This window comes from Caretta caretta, chromosome 7, assembly GCF_965140235.1.
Source record: "Caretta caretta isolate rCarCar2 chromosome 7, rCarCar1.hap1, whole genome shotgun sequence".
Lineage (NCBI taxonomy): Eukaryota > Metazoa > Chordata > Testudines > Cheloniidae > Caretta > Caretta caretta.
This window is the reverse complement of record NC_134212.1, coordinates 107,350,593-107,373,565: the sequence shown is the minus strand read 5'-3', so window position 1 is coordinate 107,373,565 and position 22,973 is coordinate 107,350,593. Positions and strand designations below refer to the sequence as shown.

Sequence of the window (22,973 nt, the reverse complement as noted above, 5' to 3'; positions counted from 1 at the left end):
GTCATGTCCGAGGTGCTCCTGGTCGCCTCTGTGAGGTCGATGAGGAGCGCCTGGGTAGACATGGGTGCAGGGACTAAATTTGGAGTGACTTGACCAGGTCATTCTCTTTAGTCCTGCAGTCAGTCCTATTGAACCATCTTATGATGAGTAGGCAGGTGATACGGATTGCTAGCAGTCCTATTGCATCATCTTCTGCCGAGCAGCCATGAGATGTGGATGGCATGCAGTCCTTCTGCACCGTCTGCTGCCAGCCAAAGATGTAAAAAATAGATGAAGTGGATCAAAACAAGAAATAGACCAGATTTGTTTTGTACTCATTTGCAAACCCCCCCTCTCTGGCCCCCGTCTAGGGGACTCATTCCTCTAGGTCACACTGCAGTCATTCACAGAGAAGGTGCAGCGAGGTAAATCTAGCCATTGGTGCACATTTTTTATTGGAACCCTCCGTGAAGTCCTGCCTGAAATATTCCTTGATGTAAAGCCACCCCCTTTGTTGATTTTAACTCCCTGTAAGCCAACCCTGTAAGCCGTGTCGTCAGTCGCCCCTCCCTGCATCAGAGTAACGGCAAACAATCGTGCATCTGAGTTGAGAGTGCTGTCCAGAGCAGTCACAATGGAGCACTCTGGGATAGCTCCCGGAGGCCAATACCGTCGAATTGTGTCCGCAGTTCCCCAAATTCGACCCGGCAAGGCCAATTTAAGTGCTAATCCACTTGTCAGGGGTGGAGTAAGGAAATTGATTTTAAAAGCCCTTTAAGTCGAAATAAAGGGTTTCATTGTGTGGACGGGTGCAGGTTTACATTAATTTAATTCTGCTAAATTCGACCTAAAGTCCTAGCGTAGACCAGGGCATAGAAATGTTGGGAAGGGAGGTCATCAAGTCCACTCCTGCTCTGAGGCAGGACCCAGTAAACCTAATCCATCCCTGACACGTGTTTGTCCAACCTGTTCTTAAAAACCTCCAATGATGGGGATTCCACAGTCTCCCTTGCAAGCTATGCCAGAGTTTAACTAACTTTATAGTTAGGTTGGATATTAGGAAAACTTTTTAAATCTCCCTAGCTGCAGATTAAGCCCATATTTTCTTAAGTGGACATGGAGAACAATTGATCACTGTTCTCTTTATTACAGCCCTTAACATACTTGAGGACTGTTATCAGATCCCCCTTCAGTCAGCTTTTCTCAAGAGTAAACATGCCCAGTTTTTTTAACCTTTCCTCATCAGTCAGGTTTCCTAAATCTTTTATCATTTTTGTTGTTCTCTCCAATTTGTCCCATCTTTCCTAATGTGTGGCAGCCAGAATTGAACACAATACTCCAGATGAGGCTTCATCAGCGCCAAATAGAGTGGGACACTTACCTCCTGCATCTTACATATGCCACTCCTGTTAATACATCCCAGAATATTAGCCATTTTTGCAACAGCATCACATTGTTCACTCATATTCATTTTGTGATCAACTATAACCTCAGATCCTTTTCAGGATCTATCACCTATCCAGTTATTCCCCATTTTGTAGTTGTGCCTTTCATTTTTCCTTCCTAAGTGAAATACTTTGTATTTATCTTTAAGTGCAATTCATTCCAAAGTAAATGCCTGCAGAAGATCTGCAGAGTCCATTGGAAAGAGTTTCTTGCAACTTCAGAAATTCTAAGTAGAGCAAACCAACCTAAAGCATCAAACATGATAAGAAGATGATGACAGACATATTTAGGACCTGCTTTAAGGATGCCACCAATACAACTTCCAAGTCGAGTGATAACATGGATAGCACCTGGGTAGAAGGGGGAAGAAAGGGCAAGCTAGAGAAATATTGCACAGGACAATAAAGAAAGAAGCCTAATCCATCAATATGACACTTAGAAGCCTGAACAGATGAGCACAAAGGTGAAATGGTGTTATACCAATAAAATAAAAACCAGCAGGATCTTATTAAAGAGGAAAAGGCAAAATACCACATTTATTGTGAATACAGAAAGAATCATAGTAAGCAGTTATAGCTATAACATTCCATTCAATCTCATATTCATTCACACACACACACACACACAGGTTCTGCAAGGTTGTTATCATAGTTACCAGCCTTAGAGTTGCTCATGCCAAGCCACTGGCCAGGTGGCCTGGACGTGAGGAGGGAGCAGGGCCTTGTCAGATGCTCATCTGATGCTCCTGGAAGTTGGTTTGCAGAATCAGACCCCAAAGTTCTCACTTTCTAGTCTATTTTTATAGGAATTTCTTCCTATGCCAGTCTATGGGAATTGCTTCATCATGCTGTTGCTGAATCAATCAGCAGATGGCTCATTTTTGACGGCTCCGTGCTGCCAGATGTTATCTTGTTCTTTGGTTCTCCCATTTTTGAGGCTGTTGAGTGGATTCCAGTCTGCCCTCCGGGGGTCCTCTGATTATTTCCACTTGACGCCTTCTTCAGCCGATGGACACTGGATTCTTAGGCTGGCACCTCCCTGATCATTCAGTTATTATCCACACCAAGCATCCGTCCACATACATCCTCTATCTCTATTTTAATCACAATTGTTAATACAACAAAAGGGCGGGGAGTCTCTGGGTGCTGTTTCTGTTGTTACAGAGTTTTGCTTTGAGTCTCTCTCTGTGTGAATTGCTTTGAGAACAGATTCTGTCTTAGAATGTACTAAGGCAATTAGCAGCTTGCAAGTTTCACACATGGAGAGAAACAGTACCAAAAACCAAGAGACCTCTTAATTAGTAATACCCTGGAATTTAAACTATGGGGAATCAAACTCATTTGTGATTTTAATACAGAACTTCTTTAATATGATCCAACAATGGAGGAAACTGGTAGATGCCCTATGCACTTGAGGGTACAGGAGGATGAAGAAAGAAGTGCCTTTAAGTCCCAGTGAAGATTCTGTGTTGTTCTAGAGTCTGTACAGACACATAGTAACAGTCAGTTTTCTGCCCCAGAGAGTTGAGAATTTAATTAGACAAGGCAGGACACAGAGTTACGGAGATAGGTGAAGTGACTTGCCAAAGGTCATACAGTAGTTCAAAGGCAGAACTGAGAGTGTAACCCAGATTTTCTGCGTCTCTGTCCAGTGCCCTATCACTAAAACATACTGCTGCTTAATATTGTTCTTGAGAAATTATATAGGGGAATCAGTTTTCCTATGGACAGGAAAGGTAAAGGATCATGTGGCTTGGCAGAAATAATACAGATCTTCTGTCTACTTTTCTAGAGCTTTGATATTGCTTTGGAAGTTTTAGGTTCTCCAAAGTTTAGGGTAAAGTGATAGCAGCATCGATGCCCAATAAGTCTATCTGCTTATATGGTCCTCATCTCTATAGTACCTGTTTCCCATTGAAGTAACTGGCAAAACTCCCGTTGACATCAGAGCAGAAGCAGTCCCACTATCCCAACTAGCTGAGTTCTGGTTCTGATTGCAGCAACATCACTGATTCTGAATTGTGCACAGTGATTTTTATGATGAAATATTTCTGAAAGCAATGGATGGAGGTAAGACCATAAAATTCGTACTTCCAGTTCACTTCTTACTGAGGTTACAGGGATTAAAAACTAAGGATATTTTCAATACTAAACTCTAACATGGTAAACATCCCTTTTTTCTTGCTGATTTAGATTCCTCTCTGGGTGGCTGACAAATAGTGCAATAAATACTGAAATTTATAGCTTAATTTTAGTATACAACAGCTACAGACATTTTAGTGGGATGTTTATAGTGGGAGATGCTCATTGCCTTCAGACAATACCACACATATTACAGTCATGAATCAGCATTAGGCTGTTCACTTACACTGTCCCATCAGATTCAAGACTTTCTGATCCCCTTATACTTATGACTTAGAGCATTATTTCATAGAAACTTTGGTGCAAAGAAAGTAATGATTTGGTAAGGCCCCCATGAAGATGTTTTTCTGGTAATATTGGACCAAATCCTTCCCTCCCCCATCACCTTTCAACAAACTATATGATGCCCAGGGGAACAAATCTTCAGAAAGAGCCATGATAGAGTTATAGGGCCTGGAGGAGAAAGCAGTTCTGTGGAATGAACCTATGTAGCCACTTGCAAAACACGGCCTCCTAAAAAAAGTGTATAGAGTCAGAGGTGACATGGAGGAGCAACACTGAGGGTAAGTCTACAAAGCAAAGAAAAACCCATGGCTGGCCTGTGCCAGCTGACTCAGGCTCCCAGGCCTCGGGCTGCGGGGCTGATGCACTGCTGTGTAGACTTCGGAGAATGTTTACAGTACGTATATCCAATAGAGTTGCACAGTTCTTGTTAATGTTGTTTGCATTAATGTTGTTACCCTTCATACGCTTTTGCACAGGGATGGAACATAGAGTCCATATTTTTTTGTTGGAGAATGACAATGTGCATATTTTAACAGTGCTAAACTCAATACATGTAGTCAACTCCTGGTGTGTACAGATTATTTTCCTGTAGGATATGAATCTGCCAAATATTGTAGTTTCTGTGTCCTAGTATCACTAAAACAAGACTGCTACATAAAGAAAAAAGAAATGGCAGATATAGTTAGCTTGAATTCTAACAATAAGGATGAGTTTTGTGTTTTCTGGAGGATGTTGGCTTTACATAGTAATACTGCAGGTTAGACTCACAAATTCTACATATCCCTTACAAGACAGAGATTTCATTTATTCTATACCAGCTTTCATTTTTTAGCAAATCTGCCTACTCTTGCCTTAATAGTGAACTGTGAAGTTATGGAGAAAATATTCAAATGTAAATATAGAGGGACAGATGCTAGTTCTTGTTCTAGCTGCTCTCTCTAGCTCTGGAAGCAAAAGCAACCTAAAAGAAGGCTTGACTGGCTGCTTGCGGATTCCCTTTAGCTCCATTCCCAGGCCCCAGTGCAGGGAGCATTCCCAGAGGAGGGGGCATGGCGAGGGCACTTCTTCACTCCAGTGAGCCCTGGCTGCTGGTACTGTTTCAAAACCCTCTGCCTCAAAAATGTCATGCAAGCATGCACCCCAAGATTAAGTGCCATAGTAGCTAGCACATCAGAATGCTCCATGGCTTTTGGGTAGCTGGGTAGGAATTTTCTTTTGTGTGCTTAGAACAGAAACAAATATAAAGTTGATTAAATTGGAGGAAACCTCCACAGAGGTTAATAAAGCTGCATTCATCTACACTGGTTCCAAATCTGCTCAACATTGGGACGATGTACTTTATTTAAACCACATTTTACAGAGCTTGTGCTAAATCCCCTTGGTCTTTTGTCTAGTGTAGGTTCAGTAAAAGATATCAATTTTTCTTTTTCTTGCTAGATGAAGACCGCATGCACAGTTGCACTGTTTTCTTATTGCTGAGTAATAATTATAACAAGAGCATGAAATAAATCCTGGATTAGAATCATAGAATATCAGGGTTGGAAGAGACCTCAGGAGGTCATCGAGTCCAACCCCCTGCTCAAAGCAGGACCAATCCCCAATTTTTGGCCCAGATCCCTAAATGGCCCCCTCAGGGATTGAACTCACAACCCTGGGTTTAGCAGGCCAATGCTCAAACCACTGAGCTATCCCTCCCCCCATTCTTGATAAAGCTGAGGAAATCCTGTCAGCTTTGTAACAGGTTTTATATTGAGCCTAGTCTCAAAGTGATGACTGGGATCCCTTCACTTTAGTGATTGCAGCACTTTAATAGGGTGAAGTGGTGTGGGTGGGAAGAGATCAGAATGGAGAGATCCCATTCGCACTTACTGAATTCTGTCCAGCTGTAGTGTCAGTGAAAATAGTGTCACTTCAGACTGAATTACAGTAAGTGAGGATTTGTTGTAATGTGTACCCATCAGTGCATTAGTGGAGTAAAAAGTATCTAATGAGGATGGGGTTTCTGTGAGGACAACGCTGAGGAAGAGAAGTCATCCCAAATCATTTCCTTTATTATTTCCTCCTGAGATTTGTGTAACAACTGGGCAAAATCCCAAGGTTTCCCAGTTGGAGTGGGAACATTGAATTCTCACAAGTGTTCTCATACGTGCCAGAATTGTGTTGATCCAGTATTATTATTGCATTTCCTGCCTCTCCCTGTAGTCCAAAAATGCTGTATGTCTACTGCATTTGCTGTTTATACAGTAACTTTGGAGAAAGAAGAAAAGGAGTACTTGTGGCACCTTAGAGACTAACCAATTTATTTGAGCATGAGCTTTCGTGAGCTACAGCTCACTTCATCAGATGACAAGACATCTGATGAAGTGAGCTGTAGCTCACGAAAGCTCATGCTCAAATAAATTGGTTAGTCTCTAAGGTGCCACAAGTACTCCTTTTCTTTTTGCAAATACAGACTAACACGGCTGTTCCTCTGAAACCTGTCATTTGGAGAAAGATTCTTTCATCTCCCTCTTTCTAGTCACATTCATTGTACCCTGCTACCAATGAGACCCTCTCTGAACTCTGGAATCTTGTATACACTCCTAATCATTCTGTAGTCCAGTTCAAGCTTCTGCCATCTGTATTTTCTTTATTATCTTCCTAACTCAACTGATTTTCGTCTTCTGTTCATTGTCAAGGTATGTGCAGAATACACAATCATAGAAGTTAGAGATGGAAAAGACCTACTTTTATATCTCTTAACCATTTTCTTCATTTGATTACTTGTCAAAGGTACTTTTTTCCCTTTGATGTTAAGCACATTAATCAAACAGATTTACCTACTGACTAGTTTACAAGTCTGTTAAGTGTTGATCGCTTGCCATGTTTTTTTAAAATCCCTTCAACCAGTGATCACTGTAAACAAAGTACAGTAGAACCTCAGAGTTATGAACACCAGAGTTATGAACTGACTGGTCAACCACACACCTCATTTGGAACTGGAAGTACATAATCCAGCAGCAGGAGCAGAGGCAAAAAAAAAAAAAAGGGAAGGAAATACAGTACAGTACTGTGTTAAATGTAAACTACTAAAAAAAAGAGAGTTTAAGAAAAGATTTGACAAGGCAAGTGCTTGTTTCATTTAAATTAAAATTGTTAAAAGCAGCATTTTTTTCTTCTGCATGGTAAAGTTTCAAAGCTGTATTAAGTCACTGTTCAGTTGTAAACTGTTGAAAGAACAACCATAATGTTTTGTTCAGAATTTACTAACATTTCAGAGTTATGACCAGCCTCCATTCCCACAGTGTTCCTAACTCTGAGGTTCTACTCTAGCAGACTTCCAGGAATCTTTTGTAAATATTTGTTACTTTACTTGCCACATCTAGAAAACATTCAATAAATCAATCAAAATAATCAGTTTAAATGCACTATTCTTTATAATGCTACCTTATATTTCATAATGTCAGCTTCAAGGGGATGGTGGGGGGGGGGGGGGAGATGCACTTTCTTCTTTTCTCTGAAGATGCTAATAGTATGTTTTGCAAACAAATTCTAGAGGAAACTGTTGAAGCATAGATATTCACTGTAATCCTGCTTACAAAAACTTTACTAGTCTTTCCTTATACTCTTTATAAAACAACTTGTCACAAAGGGAGGAAGGTGATAATGTAACCTCTACTATACATATGCTCATATTTTTTAAATAGAGGAACTTGGTTGTGTAAGAGTCTGCTTCTAGCCTAAACAACAAAAGTTTAACGTGCAGGTAATTGTTCATGTGTGAAAGACTTAAGTTTCATAACTCATCCTGGGTTCCATTGTGATATCATTATATTCCTAGCATCTTAATTCCATTTAGAACAGATAATATTGGAAAAGTGATGATGTTTACTTTTGTTTCAAGAGGAAACTTCCTTTGTAGCACATATCTCAAATGTTGGCTGTTTTGTACTAATTTGCTGTATCAATTAGCATTTCCGGATTAATACTTCCAAAGGAAGTATGGTTAGAGCAGAGGACTAGGAACCATTGACATTGCTGTGTGACACTGATCATCCTTAAGTGCTATCTTTTATATCTCAAATACTGCAGCAGTATTATCTAGTTCTTTACTATGTTTTTCCTCTATTTAGGATAGCAAAGACATTTATGAATATTCACTGATATTACTTAATCAAAAGAAAAAAAGTGTTGAAGATGAAATACTAGTTGAAAAATTTACCAGGCTACTAGTGGCCAGATAACTAAACTTATTAGCTAGAGTCACTAGGAAGAATGAGGGGGACCTAACCTGTGAGTTCTAGGGGCAACTCCCTGATGAAATAACCATCCTTTCTTCAAAATCCAGTTCTGGGAAAGGGGTGAGGATTCCTATCAAGGGGTCATTTGGGGACCTTATCTTGGGCTCCATCATTTATATCAGAGTTTGATATCTTTTTGGCTATTGGAAGGAAGTAGAGATTTCTCCCTCTCCCCATTACCACTTCTCACACCTCCTAGTTGCTATAAGATAGGTAGGGGTGTGTGTGTGTGTGTGTGTATGTCCACAGCTGTGGCAGGGTATTCTGTGGTATTAGATCCTTCTCTAGACCTCTGTGTTTCTTGGATCCTCCTCTGAGCTCCATTTCCCAGCTCTGCTTCAGAATGAAGTTGATGTGATTCTTATTGGTTTCATTGTTGCTCACTGGCTTAAGACTATTAGCAGCAGTGGAAGAGCCCAGAATCTGTCTTCTCATTTTCAGTCTGCTGCTGTTTAGGAAAGTTATGGAAAGGAACTAGAGCTGCCTGTCTGCAGATTCAGGATGACAGCAGAACATGAGTTCACATTTGTAAGGATATCTTTGTAGACATAAAGGGTAGAAACATAGGGCCCTGTTCTTTCTTATCCACGAGACTTGGTTTGAACTCAGGGAGATTCCTGTGGATACTTCCAGCAGGTGGCCATGGGTTGTGTGCCTTTCACCCAAGAAAGTAGTAAGTTCAGCTGTAAAAAGAAATGAACAATGGCAGCCTTGCAGTAGCACATACATAATGATAGAAATTGGAGTGTGTCATTAAGCCAGTTTTTATACATGAATTACAGTTTGAAGAGGGTGTGAAAATAAACATTTTCCTCGCACTATATGTAATACAGTATTTTATATGTACATAATTAATACACATGCTACATATTATATATATTCATAATACTTGTTTTCTAGATATAAATGCAGCTATTACTGTTTTAGGACTACAGTGTACTCACACCAATATAATATCACACTATATTCTGTGGCAAATTGCTGGCACTACTATGATGGGTCTCACGCTTTCTTTTCTTGGGGGGGGGGTTCAGGGCACCGTTTCTTGCCCCTGAACTGGGGTATTAACTGCCCCACTAGTGTCCTAGAGGAGGGGGTGGAGAGGGAGGGACCCGGGCCCGCCCACTACTCCGGGTCCCAGCCCAGGCGCCCTAGGGATAGCGGTAAACCGCTTGAACTAGCAGTTCCTTCCCCTGAGCTACTTCCCTCTCCTGCCCTTCAGCTTGTGGGGCTTCCTGCCCTCCCTCTGCACAAACCAGGTGTCCCTTTACCTAGAGTCTTAGTCTTCTTAGCCCACCGCAGCACTTCTCCAAACTCTCCTCTGCTTCCCTCCAAACTGCTCTCTGCTCCAACACCAATCCACTCTGTTTCAATTCCTCCAAACTGCTCTCTGCTCCAACACCAATCTACTCTGCTTCAACTTCTCCTCTTGTCTGATTGAAGCTGGGGTTTTTTATCATGTGACTGGCTTCAGGTGCTCTAATTGGCTTCATGTGCTTTAATTAACCTATAGCAAACTTTCTTCCCTCTATAGGGAATAAGGCTCCCTTCTAACACTCTCCTGCTTCATGAGCTACAGCTCACTTCATCGGATGCATTCAGATCTAGATGGGGAATTTGAATGGATCTGAAATACAGTGAGATCATTTGGAGTTTAAATCCCAGTTTCCAACTGTTGGCAAAGCCTGTTGTAGGACTTTTCCTACTGAGAAGGGATTGTTCGCAGATGGGGAGGCTGGCTGGTTTGTTTGTTTTTTGGTTTTTTCCATTACGACAACACTAGAACTTTTGTAAATAATATGACTCAGAACTAATGAGTGAAGGAGGTTTGAATGGCTCAGAGGAGAATGCAATGGGAGAATCTCTTGTCCTGATTCTGAGTCGTGTAGCTTATAGAGCTAACCTGCTTGCTTGCATAGATATATTTTTTTCGTATACGTTTAAGTATTTGGTTTATTGTAATAGGTTTAGAGATTTATATTAAAGTAAGCTTGGCTGTAATGCAAGAGACCTAAAGGCCATATCCTGTATGTTAAGCTAAGGACAGTTAACACGTCTATATTAAGACCATTTACCCAGAAAAGTAAAGTTAACCTATATCTTGTTACCCAAATAAATAAGTATTCACACATATGTCTATAACCTTCTATCTAGACCAACAGATAATGAAGAATGGCATAGGGGTTTTTTTAATGTGGTACCCACAGACTTAACAGGTACATCACAAGGAAACTTAACATGCGTATATACGTGTCATCAATACGCACAAACCTACTAGCCTATGGGGTAAGTGTACCCTAACATTTGTGGGTGAGGAATAAAATTTGGGCATAGGAGGGAGGATTTCCGGCACTTGTGCCCTGTAAAAGAGGTTACGCACCTCGCTAGAGCACTTCACTTCACTCCACTCCACTCTATCATTTTCACTTACTCTGTCTTACACTCACTCTATCTATTCTACCTACAATGGCTACTACTATTGGTAGGCTATACTTGTTCTTCTTAAACTTTAAGTTTCAAGGGAACTAGGCTAAGCTTGGTTTCTCTAAGCTTTTATTCTTTGTTTTGTTTTATTAGGGTTTAAGTTTAAGTTAGTCAAGTAAACCCTAAGTTAGCTCTTAGCATTAGTTTTTCTAAGCTCTGCTTCAAGAATTGAGAAACCTGAACTGCAAGGCTGGTCCTGTGTCTCTTACCCCCAGGTTATCAAGGAAGGGTGTGAATGTAATGACCAAAGCTTTGTAGCATATAATACTATATTATCATATGTATCTTTTGAATAGCAGTAATGCAGTTGTAACTTTGTAACTCTGGGTATTTTACCATTTACTTACTATTATAAATTTTAATAAAAACTCTTTAAGCCTAAAAAAAAAAACCACACACACTCTTCTGCTGCCCTCTGGCCATGCTGTATCACAATTCACTATATTCACATATTTAAAAGGAGAAAAGGACATGTATTCTTTCTTTTATGCATAAAACATGATCAAATTATATAAAAAGCTGTTTGATGTGTTATTTTTCAGCCCTTTTCATAAACTTGGTAATGTTCTCATTTTATTTTTTAGTTAAAATAAATTTATTTTTCTCTGTTAGAAAAACATCAAACAGTAACCAAATTGCTTTCCCCCAGATAGTTTCAAAGACAAAGTGAGGTTAAAGGTTCCTGCAATTGTCAGGAAACGGGAAAGGACGGTGTTTGTTCAGCTAGATGCTCATTGTAAGTAAGGCTTTCTTTTTGTTTACAGAAGTTCTCTGTTTGCAGTGATTCTTGATCTTAAAATATTGTGAACTTGAGAGATGCTGCATCTTTGAAGGAATATAATTTAAAAAACTACAATTCACCTCTTCCAATAAGCTCACTCAGCTGTGTAGGTTGCTGAACCAAATATGGTGTGAGCTCTGAAGCAAAGAATGCATTTGCGGAAGTTGATGCAGTAGTAATAACTGACAGACAGACACTTTACCCTTTTTGAAGTTCCCCAGGCAGGAGGTAACTTTATGCACAATAGACCTAGCCAGAAAAAAACCCAAACAGAATAATACTTAGCAGAAATCCTTCTGCTTTGCAGCAGTGTAGTGGTAATCAGTTAGCTCCAGAGCTAATGGTAGGGTCCAAGTAGATGCGTGTGCTGTGACAACATAACTAGTAAGACTGAGTTCTCATTGGAATTCTACAGAGCTAATTTGAAGAGAATCCGGTCCATCTAACCACTTGAGCTGTCAGGAACAATGACAGGGTCTTTTCTGCTATAGCCCACACAGGCTTCATGCTGAGAGATTTAAGCAAATGTAATAGAATGCAAATCCACCACTTGCACTTTATGTGACATGGAGCTGCTTCAGATAATCTAAAAGCCTTGAGAACCCAAACAGAATTTATTGCTTGGCAGTACAGAGTTTTCTTTTAACTTTAACGAAGTCAGAGAAGTCCTTGATTCTACATACTGTATCAGGACGGCTTGTAGAGTACTTCCACGGATGAAATGGCTTTCACTTCATGGCAAATTTTGTCCCCAATGCAGTGGGCGCGCTGGATGTGGACAGCTGTGAGAAGCAGTGGAGACTACAGTCTCCTAGCCATGCAGAGAATCACTGGAAATAGGCAAGTCAGTCCTGTCTTTCAGGAAACTGTCACACCATTCAATTCATTGTATTACAGACCCAGTGGGGGAAAAACTGCATCTGAACTGCAGAAATGCTTGCTAAGTAATTAACAAGACAATATTGTTATTGCATTCTTGGCTCACAAAAATTGTTTTAAAAATGTTAAAATATAGTTTGTTTTGTTTGTTTAAAAGTACATCAAGTGTATAGCTTTCAGTTCTAGAAGGACAGTTTCCTAAAGTGGTTCTCCCCGTAGAGCAACATGTTATGTCCTTGTGCAATGTAGATCTTCATTTGATTTTTAGGCTAACTTAGTGCATCCTTTTGTATAGTTGTTTCCTTTCAAGCTTGCATTTCATTTGGTTGTGTCCACTGTGCACCTCCTTTACACGCTTGCGCGCATTCCGATCCGTCTATTTTTTTTTATGTCTATGTGATAATGCAGTGGTGGAAGTATATTACTGATAGCACACAGGAGTCAATGCATTTTCCAGCAAGTGTCACTTACCATTGCCTAAAATGCTATGTAAAAATACAGCCATGATGAAATGTAATATTTCTGAGAGGCTGGGCTGGCCAGAGGCTTGCTTTGAGACTTACCCATCAGTTATGCTCGTGTGTGCTCTCTAGCTTGTCAGAACACACACAGCAATATAAGGCTTGGTTATTTTAGAGCCATAGCCTTTAATAAACAGCTATGAAACTCTCCTGAGAAGCTCCTTTTTTGTCTTTCTGTGTTGGTTTGTCTATGCTCGTGACAAGAAAAGTTTCAGAAATTCAGAAAAAGGTTCCATTGTTTTTGCCTTTCATACTGGAGTCTCCGTTACGCTGCACAGCAGGCTTCTCAGGAAGCATTTACTTTCTGAGCGCATGTTCACTTGGTGACAGAGAAATCTTAAGCAGCATAAAGATTTCTTCAGAGAAAACCTGTAACCATGATATTCGTGCTCTAGAAATCATGTGTGACGTTAATCCATCATAGTCCGCCTTTGAGAATATCAGAGGTAGCCTGATGGCTGAGGTTTGCTTCTTCCACTCAGAAAACCCTGCATTTCAAAGTCTGACTTGCCCCTTCCACACACGAAAGCTCACTTTGCTCACTAGCCCAGGTTGTTAAAGAAACTCTTGTTTTGTATTTTCCTCAGGAGTTCGGACTCTGAAGAAGCATTTGAGACACCAGAATCCACCACTCCTGTAAAGACTCCACCTGCACCCCCGCAGCCACCACTGGAAGTAGCGGTGGTAGAAGCAGCAGCACCAGTAGACCCAGCTGAACAGGAAATAAGGCCACAGCTGCCCTTGGAAGACACAGGTAATGAATATATATAATGAGTGGGCTGAATCACTCAGGAAGATGACTGTAAAAGGGGACATCAGTGTTAATCCCAGTAAAGAAAGGGTGCTAATAAAAGGATGGCTGGAAGATTAGTTAGTATATGCTGTGTCCTCTTCACACTGAAAAAAATAACATATATCATAGTTTGATAATGACAATTACATATTAAATACTATCATCAGCATAGTCCTTTTCGGTATTATCAATCAACACATTCATCTCCCGATACAACTTTAGTAATGTTTTGGCACCATCTTCTTTGTTTAAAAAATACAGCCTGATTCTCCACTCTGTTATGGAGTAAGTGGTGATGAATCAAGCCCACAGTATGATTTGTGAAACAAGGAAAAACTCTCTTGGGTGCATTTCTTCCATATTAAATCAGTTTCTTTATTCCTGATGTTTTCAGAACTGTATGAAACTAGTCAGATGACTAAACACATAGAGCTATATAATTAGGTGTCATTAATAATCTCAGTTAATAGGAGGGTATTTTCGGATCTGATTTCCCCTGAAATGGCAAGTGACCACATGATGATATATTCTGAGAAGTTCAGGATGTGTTAATAGGAGCGTTAAGACTAATTCTGTGAAGCAGTGGAGCAATATAACACACAGTATGTATAGAATTAGTACATAACACGGCAATGAAACAGATATTTTCCATAAAACATGAATATTGTATTTTATGTGAAGAAATTCTGTCTAAAAAACCCTAATTTCCTTTGTTTGCTGAGTTAAGTAATTGAAAGATGTGAAAGTAGAAGCAGTTTCTATTAGCAAGGAGCTCAATGTGACTGTCAGCTGAGCTGGAAAACAGGCAATCTGACTACTTAAGGTCATTAAATGGCTCATCACACTTTTTGCAAGAGATGAGCAGTTAGCTCAATATCTTGGTTAAATTCCAGTGAAACACTTTCACTTTGTCTATCCAAAATTCCCATGTATTTCATTAGAACAAGGTTCTCTCCATCTGAATGGATGCATAGGTTTGCTGTGTGTTGTTCTAAAACTGCCAGCTTTCACCACAGAAGATGGATAAAGTGATATCAGTAAGTTGTGAGTAGTCTGTAAAGTCTGTCAATCTCTTGGGGGGAGGTGGGGTGTCTTTGGACGAGTTCCAGACATGTCTCCAGCTAGTTAGTCTTCCTTCAGAATTTCTGGACTTAAAATACTCAAACTATGGGAGTTTTGATTGTAATTATAATTAGCAGAAGCAATGTCCAGTATACAGATGCCAAAAAACTAAAACTTGTTTGTTTTTAAAATCTATTAGGAGACATCACTTAACATCCCTGTTACTTGGTTAATTGAATGCTTATTTCAATGTGAACAGTGAAATGTTTTCTACTTCGAAAGCCACTTTTAAAAATCCGTTATCTTAGTGTTAACTTGCCTCATAGGTTATACTCACACACACACACACACACACACAGAGTCAGTCCCTTATACAGGGCTTCCATGGAGCTGAAGCACAGCTCCTAATTGGTAGCATAAATCTAGGAAACAAAGGTCACATTGGTGCCAGTTCAGTAAAAGAGGAATAAGGGTACCTGCAAGGCCTGGCAAACTGAGAAAATAACATAAAATCTGTGTTCCAATTTAGAGACCAGGCAGCTTTGTCTTCTGGGGTTGGGGGGTGGGGAAAGAGGGAGAATGGTCAGTTTGGAACATATGATTCCAGGTAGGCCTGACAATAATAACGTATGCAGAGGACTGTAATTATGCCTCATGATATGATTAGCACAACAGCTGGACCCTGCTGCTGAGGAGACGTGGTGAGAGTTTTTAATTTATTTAACTCCAGTGTAAGTTTAATAAAGGTTATGAAAGTAAAATTGTAGTTAATACTTAAGGCTAGATACCAGTTCTTTAGGTACACAGTTCTCCTCTGACTGCTGGTGGTATCCGCTCTCTCCATGTGAGCTGGGTGGGAGATTGGGTCTCCTCTGACTTGTGGGTGAGGAAACAAGGTTCCAGGATCCTTCCCACTACCAGCTCTTCAGATGCTGGGCTGAGCATGGGCAGGCTGCAGGACACCTACTCAGAGTAGCAGCAGCTTGGCTTTGTCTCCTACTCTGCTTATCCTCCTCTTGAGCAGCTAGCAGGGTGGGCTATATGGAGTACGCCCTGTTCACATGTGCTTGCACTGGTGGGAGGTGCACAAGAGAAGAGATCTGCTGCATTAGTTGCTGTGGTTCTGGCAGTAGTGGGTGGATGCAGAGGCCTTGTTTTAACTAAACTTTTGGGGAAATTTCCCACCATTTCCCACTCCCATTGTACTAGCCCTGAGGCAGCTCCCTCCTTGGTACCAATGTAGAGGGCACTAGCATTAACCAGTGTTTCTACCACCATGTTGCCTAACTGCTCGGAGACCTGGTTTGGATGCAAGATTAGCTGTTCTCGTGAGACTTCTGCCCACAGTGGCAAATAACTTCATGAGACTACCTGGTTTTATCAGATTTACAGCATTTTGGAACAACAGGGGATTTACTATTATTATTCTTGTTTATTATGGTAGTGCTTAAGGAGCAACCAAGAACAGGGCCTCATTGTGCTAGGCACTGTACAAACACAGTAGTAGCACAGACCCTGCCCCAGAAAGGTGGGCAAAAGGGATCACACACAAGCAGCAAAGTGATGGTAGCAAATGTCATGTTAGTTTTATGGTTTTTTCGAGGGCCTGGGTTTAGTTTGGAGAGGACCAGATAAATGGAAATAAAAGGGAAGGAAGCAGGGACATGGAAGGGAAAAAGGATAAGGGGGACAGGACAAGGAGAGAACAGGATAATAGGGGCAGGTGTGGAGTGAAGGAGGAGGAGTCTCTGAGGGAGGGTTGGAGCAAACAGCCAATCAGCACAAGTCCAGTCAAAAGTTCAGAAAGTTGTCTGAACATTGAAAGGTCCCGACTTTGGCTGCTTCTGCAGCTGTTCTACTGGCCGGCATCCCTGACTGGTTCCTGTCTGCAGTTTTTCCCCAAGGCCACAAGGAAGGGTGCAAGAAGTGGAGAGGAAGGAAGCTGTGTCAAATGTCAACTTCTACCCAGAATGTCTTTTGAACCCCAGTTCCAAACTTCAGTCTGGACTTGAACACTGCCTCTTCCATCCATCTCTAATATATTATAACAGTGGTATTCATGCTAATAAAACCCCCACTCCTTTGTGGCACGGAAAATTCATGCCATTTTCATGCCAGTTACAGATCAGGTCTTTTTTTATGTATTATTATTATTATTTATTTACAAATATAAGTACATTAGGATAGCTTCCCTTGTTATTGCAGACTATTGGAGCTTTACTTTCATGGTTTAAAATGTCGTCAACACCTAATAGATTTATAAAATGCTGCATAAATGATGGTTGAGTTCTCTCTCTAATTAACCACAGAGCATTAAATCGTAATTCATTCTTCCTGATATCAATGGAGGAAAATAACATTCCTCTACCATTTGTGCAAACATTTCATTTCTTTGTAACACCCTTCTATCCTCATCCATTTGTCAGATAATAAGCTATAGATTAAAATGCCAAACATTACACAATGTCATCATGCTCTCACGTAAGAGCATCCGTAGAAGTGTAAAATCAGCATACACATTTACTATCATCCACTCATTATTTATTTATCATATTATACTAATGCCTAGAGTCTCCAACTGAGATCAGCTCCCATTGTACTAAGCACTCCGCAGATATGCAGGAGAGATAGTCCATGCCACAAACAGTTTGTAGTTTAAGCAGACAAAATGTGGGAGGGGAAACTGAGGCACAGAGAGGTGAAGCAACTTGCCACAGGGCACACAGCAAGCCTGTGGGAGAGTCGGGACCAGAACCCAGGGTTTATGAGTCCCCGGTTCAGTACCCTATGTAGTGGGCCATTGTGTGATCTCCAACAGCCAGAATGAATAGTGGTTTCTAAAATAGGGGTTCTTAATCTTTTTCTTTCTGAGTCCGTTCCCCCCCCCCCTTCTATAGTGGAGGGCACTCCAGGCTTCAGTCACAGGAGGCGGGGGGCTTCCGGGCTCCATGCTTCAGCTGATGGCCCAGGGAGCCTTGGGGCTTCTGCCCCATGGAGTGGTGGGTCTAGGGGCTTCTGCTCCAAGGGTGATGAGCTTGGGCTTTAGCCCTGCAGAACTGGGGGCTTTAGGCTTCAGCTGCGGGGCGGGGGCGGCTTGGGGCTTCTGCCCACAGGTCGCTGGGGCTCTGGGCTCTAGCCCCACAACTCCCGCCTCCGATCTTTCTGTCCTGGGCCCTAGCCAATCTAACACCAGCCCTACTTCGTGGACCCCCTGAAACCGGCTCACAGATGCCCCCAGAGACCCATGAACCCCTGATTGAGAACTGCTGCTCTAATCCATTACTTGCTGTTCTTTTTTAGTTTATATCAACATCAATTCTTCGAACTTTTTGTATGTCCTTAGATGTGACTTAGACATAGTGGCTCTGATTCTTCGTGCCTTACCCGGGCAAAACTCCCATTCAGGTCAGAGACTTTTGCTTGAGTAAGGAATGGAGGATTGAGCCCTGTATCATAGTGAATAAAAGGCTGGAATTGCCTTCCTGGGCTCTACCTCTATTCGTAAGCCACCTGAGTTGCACTTTTGTACTTTATGTAATCAGTTATCCACTGCGTACAGCTTAGTATAGGGACAGGCAAACTTTTTGGCCTGAGGGCCACACTGGGTTTCTGAAATTGTAGGGAGGGCTGGTTAGGGGAGGCTGTGCCTCCCCAACTAGCCAGGCGTGGCCCGGCCCCTGCTCCTATCCATCCCCCCCTGCTTCTTAACCCCTAACGGCCCCTCCAGGACTCCTGCCCCACCCAACCCCACTGTCCCGACAGCCCCCCGCCCCATCTGACCCCCCCGACCACCCCCGGACCCTCTGCCCCTGACTGCCGCCCGCCACCCTATCCAACCCCTCCTCTCATTCCTGATTGCCCCACTAGGACCCCTGTCCCATCCAACCACCCCTTCTCCCTGACCACCTCCAGAACCCCTGCCCCTGACTGCCCCCCACCGCCCCGTCCAACCCCTTCTCTCCTTCCTGACTGCCCCCCCAGGACCCCTGCCCCCATTCAGCCCCCCTGTTCCCTGCCCCCTGACCACCACCCAGAACTCCCCTGCTTTCTATCTAACCCTCCCTGCCCCCTCACCGCGCTGCCTGGAGCACAGGTGGCTGGCGGTGCTGCAGCCACGCCGCCCAGAGCACCAGGACAGGCAGCCGCGGCACCCGGCTGGAGCCAGCCAGCCAGCCACGACACCATGTAGCACAGTGCACCGGGTCAGGCCACAGCTCTGTAGCTGTGCTGCCCGGCAAGAGCTCACAGCTCTGCCGCCAGAGCATTGCACCGATGGTGCAGTGTGCTGAGACTGCGGGGGAGAGGAGACAGCATGGGAGGAGCCGGGGGCTAGTTTCCCAAGCCAGGAGCTCAGGGGCCGGGCAGGAGGCTATATGTGGCCCGCGCACCGTAGTTTGCCCATATCTGGCTTAGTATCTAACAATGGATGGATGTTATGCATAATTTATAACAACTTGCAGGTGAATTTCACCCCTGTACAGCGGGCCTATTAACCATGTAAGTCCTCAAAATAGGGCCAAAAGTGAGATTTAAGTGGTACATTAGACTTTGAGCTGGCCCTCTGCGCAGGAGCGTATTTCACCTTCTTATGACTGCATAATATGTGTATTACATAATGCGTTCTTTAATGAACAAACTACAGCCTTTGTGATAAAATGTTGTGAGTAGGAACACAACCCTTTTGTTTAGATCACTTTGATGTGAAAGGGCAAAATTCACTGCACTGTTGATGCACTTCTAATGTCAAAAGAGCATGGTCTAAAAAGCTCTTTGTAGTAATAAAGCTGCATTGTCTCACAACAGTAAGTACAATTCAAGTCTCCATCCGCTGCAGTTCTATCATTAGAAGATATTGATGATGTAATGTAGCAGGAGTCTTACAGCAACGTAACAAATAATTTCTACCAAAAGCCCACATTTTGGATGTATTCACAAAATAACAAAAATTGACAGTGCTAATTTGAAATGTATGCTGGAGAGCACTAGACTCCAGGAATAAGTAAAGGACTGGATCAGGAGTGTGTTGTGTATGTGGTGGGAAAAGCAACATAATAAGCAGGAATCAGCTTCTGCACTATATGTGGAGCTGCCAGCAGAATTTCAACGTTGTTTTATTTTACACTGTTGGAAAGCACGGCAGCTTTCTTAGACAGTTCAGTCTTTATTACTTATAGCTGGCTGCAGGAGAACTTAAATCCTTAAAGAAATTAACTACCAACAAAAGCAAATAATGTAACTACTCAGGCTCTTTCCTCACCATATTAATTTGCTTTATGATATATCCCCAATCCATTATTTGTTTCTGTCTTTTAGACTGTAAGCCCTCCAGGGCAGAAATCATCTTTTTATATATGTTTGTACAATACCCAGCACAATGGGGCCTCAGTCCTTTTGATGCCTAACATAACGAAAGCCTTTGTTATTAATACTATGTTGTTTATTATTATTAACACAATTTTTGAAGACTCCTTGATGGAATCCCTTTTCATTTCACACTGACCTATATTTTGGACTATGCTGGCAGAGCTATTCAGTCGTTTATATTAATTGCATTTAGCTATCTTCCACTCCATTCCCATGTAAAGTGTACAGATTAGACTAATACCGGAGTCTTGTGACACTTCTGGTGTCTCCTTAGCGGTAGACTGATCAGTGTCAAAAAATGATCGCATTGTGTGAAAAGCCAGCTCAGCTGCCAGCGGCAACTCTAATTAAAAAAACATTCGGCAAGACTGAACCCAAACACAACCCTTTTGGAGTAAGAAGAAAAAATACGCACTCTTAAAGTAGTGCCACCTGATTAGCATTTATTTTAAAGAATATCACAGAGCATCCGTTTTTTAATTCACGTAACTCACTAAATTTTCAAAGAGAAACATGGAATTGTGTAGCTAGAATTCCAATGAAAGAAATCTAAAAATGTAGGGGTTGATCTGAAGGTGCTGATTTAGGAAGTGTCTGCTATCTTCAAAGTGGCTGGCACTTTATGTTCATAAATAATATTCCTGGCAAAACCTTCACACAGATACATAATTGCCTCTGAAGCAAAGAGGAAATGCTTTCTATCCACAGGATCTAGTAGTAAAATATAGTAGTAAGGACTTAAATAATAGTTATAAGTATAGATTCTTTGTATTTCTCTTTCATCCATGCTACCTTAACACAAAGTATTAATGGGCAGAATTGTGCAGGAAAAAGAAATGTAATTTCATGGAGAATTTCAAGATTTCAAAAATTTGGTTCTGTTCCGATTCTAATGGAACAGCATTTTCCATTTAGAAAACTGTTCTAAAATTTTCCAGTTAGCTCTACTAGTGAGTCTTTATCCCAGTGAAGTGACAGTGACAACTCTAACATATATGCTAGCCATACTTTTGAAATTACTTGTCTAGTAGAAGGAAATAATTAATGAATGTCAGGTCCAGACAAGAAAAAAGGTAACTAATTGTTGTTTAGCATTCTGTCATTAATGACTGAAAAAAATGAACAGATAGTCAAACACAGTAATATCTGATGAGATATATGTCGTATGGGCACACTGCTTAAATTTGTTATGGTGATGGAGGACGTATGAGTACCTAGACAAACTGAAAGGAAATATGAATGTTACCAGATTCTGGACTATTCTATGACTCCTTAGTGCTTTTAACCTGAAAGACTGCAGTGCTGTCTTTGAAGCAAATCCCAATACAATCTGATTTGATTAGTTACTATTCATAGATAAATGTATTTGATTCTGATACAAGTGAAAGGATGGCAACCAGCAAATATCTATTCAGTTAGTGTGAGTTCTTATTTTGTAGCCTTCCAGTTTACTACTAGTCTTTGTTTCAGCATAATTTAAAACACCTTGGTAAATAAGCCGTAAAATGTCTTTTTAATGTCTTTTTCCTAAACCAGTAGTTGTAATCAGATGACCACATGCCTTGCTCTAGTACAGTGGTTCCCAAACTTGTTCCACCACTTGTGCAGGGAAAGCACCTGGCGGGCCGGGCCGGTTTGTTTACCAGCCGCGTCCGCAGGTTCAGCCGATCTCGGCTCCAAGCCAATGGGAGCTGCTGGAAGCGGCGCGGGCTGAGGGACATACTAGCCGCCACTTCCAGCAGCTCTCAGTGGCCTGGAGCAGCGAACCGTGGCCACTGGGAGCCGTGATCGGCGGAACCTGCGGACATGGCAGGTAAACAAACCGGCCCGGCCTGCCAGGGGCTTTCCCTGCACAAGCGGTGCAACAAGTCTGAGAACCACTGGTATAGTATTTAAATCAACTGTGAATGCCCTGTGGTCTCTGCCTGTAGCTAGAACTTTACTAGCTAGAACACAAGCAGAGCAGAATAATTGGAAGGTAATATGGCCAGACCAATGCAGTCATCAGAAGTGTGGTAACCATGAGTTTGGTCTGCAAAGTACTTGCACCTGAAATCTGAATTTAAAGGACTTCATTTTCTGTTTCAAGAGAAAATGGGAATGTATTTGTTACAGTCCATCCCAAAGAATCATTATTAAGTATTGTTAAGGTATTTGGGGAAAAGTTAAGTCAGTATTAGATGAAGAAAGACTCATGAATCCCACTAATGACACAGCCCTTTCAAAATATCCATTTTCAAATCCATAGCCAACTTATAAACCAAGAGAAAATAAGACCATCACTATTTCTGATCATCTTCACAAATTCTGGTGTCTTAATTTTCTAACTTTGTTTTGTTTTATTGAGACCAGAATAGATGCAGAAAAAATTGTAACTAGGCAAAAATTAAATTTCTTATAAGAGGCATTTCTACAAGTTGGCAAATGGGCATCTGCTTGCTAAAATAGGCGTGTGCAAATTTTTAAATATCAACCTGCTGAAATCCACTTCGACTTCACCCAAAATGGCAGGTTAGAATTTGATGGATGCAAACATCGTGCTACAGTACGGTGGTGTGTGTATATTACATTTTTATGGTATAATGCAAATCCCTGTGAACCTATGGCTAGGGATTCTGGTTTTGGAGTGCAATGGCAGGGGTGAGTTGTCTGCCAGGGGACATCCAGTAAGAGCCGCTGCTCCGGGGGCCTGTCCCTATAATACAGAGAGATAATGATTAGCTGCATCCCCAGAATACCAGAGTTCTCCAGCCACCTGAGCTTCATCCATGCAATGAAGGCATTGCTAAGCTGGTGTTCAGACATGACCCCATGGTCTTTTTTTGCTATCCAGCTCTTTTGTACTTCTCAGGTGAAACAGAAGGGCTGAAATCTGGCCATCTGAGAATTCCTCCAGCTGGGGGACGGGGAAAATCAAAGCTGGATCCTGTGCCAACCACTCCCACCTCAGCTTAAGGG

General features: G+C 41.8%; 1 protein-coding gene across 10 annotated transcripts in view; it reads left to right on the top strand.

Moving 5' to 3' along the window:
• Window positions 1-22,973, top strand: part of TACC2 (transforming acidic coiled-coil containing protein 2) — a 163,597-nt gene that overhangs the window by 89,972 nt on the left and 50,652 nt on the right. For all 10 annotated transcript variants that reach the window (XM_075131038.1, XM_075131039.1, XM_048857605.2 and 7 more), the window contains exon 6: window positions 13,384-13,550. In XM_075131038.1, coding sequence (XP_074987139.1) covers window positions 13,384-13,550 — 167 coding nt within the window. The remainder of the gene's footprint in view (window positions 1-13,383; window positions 13,551-22,973) is intronic.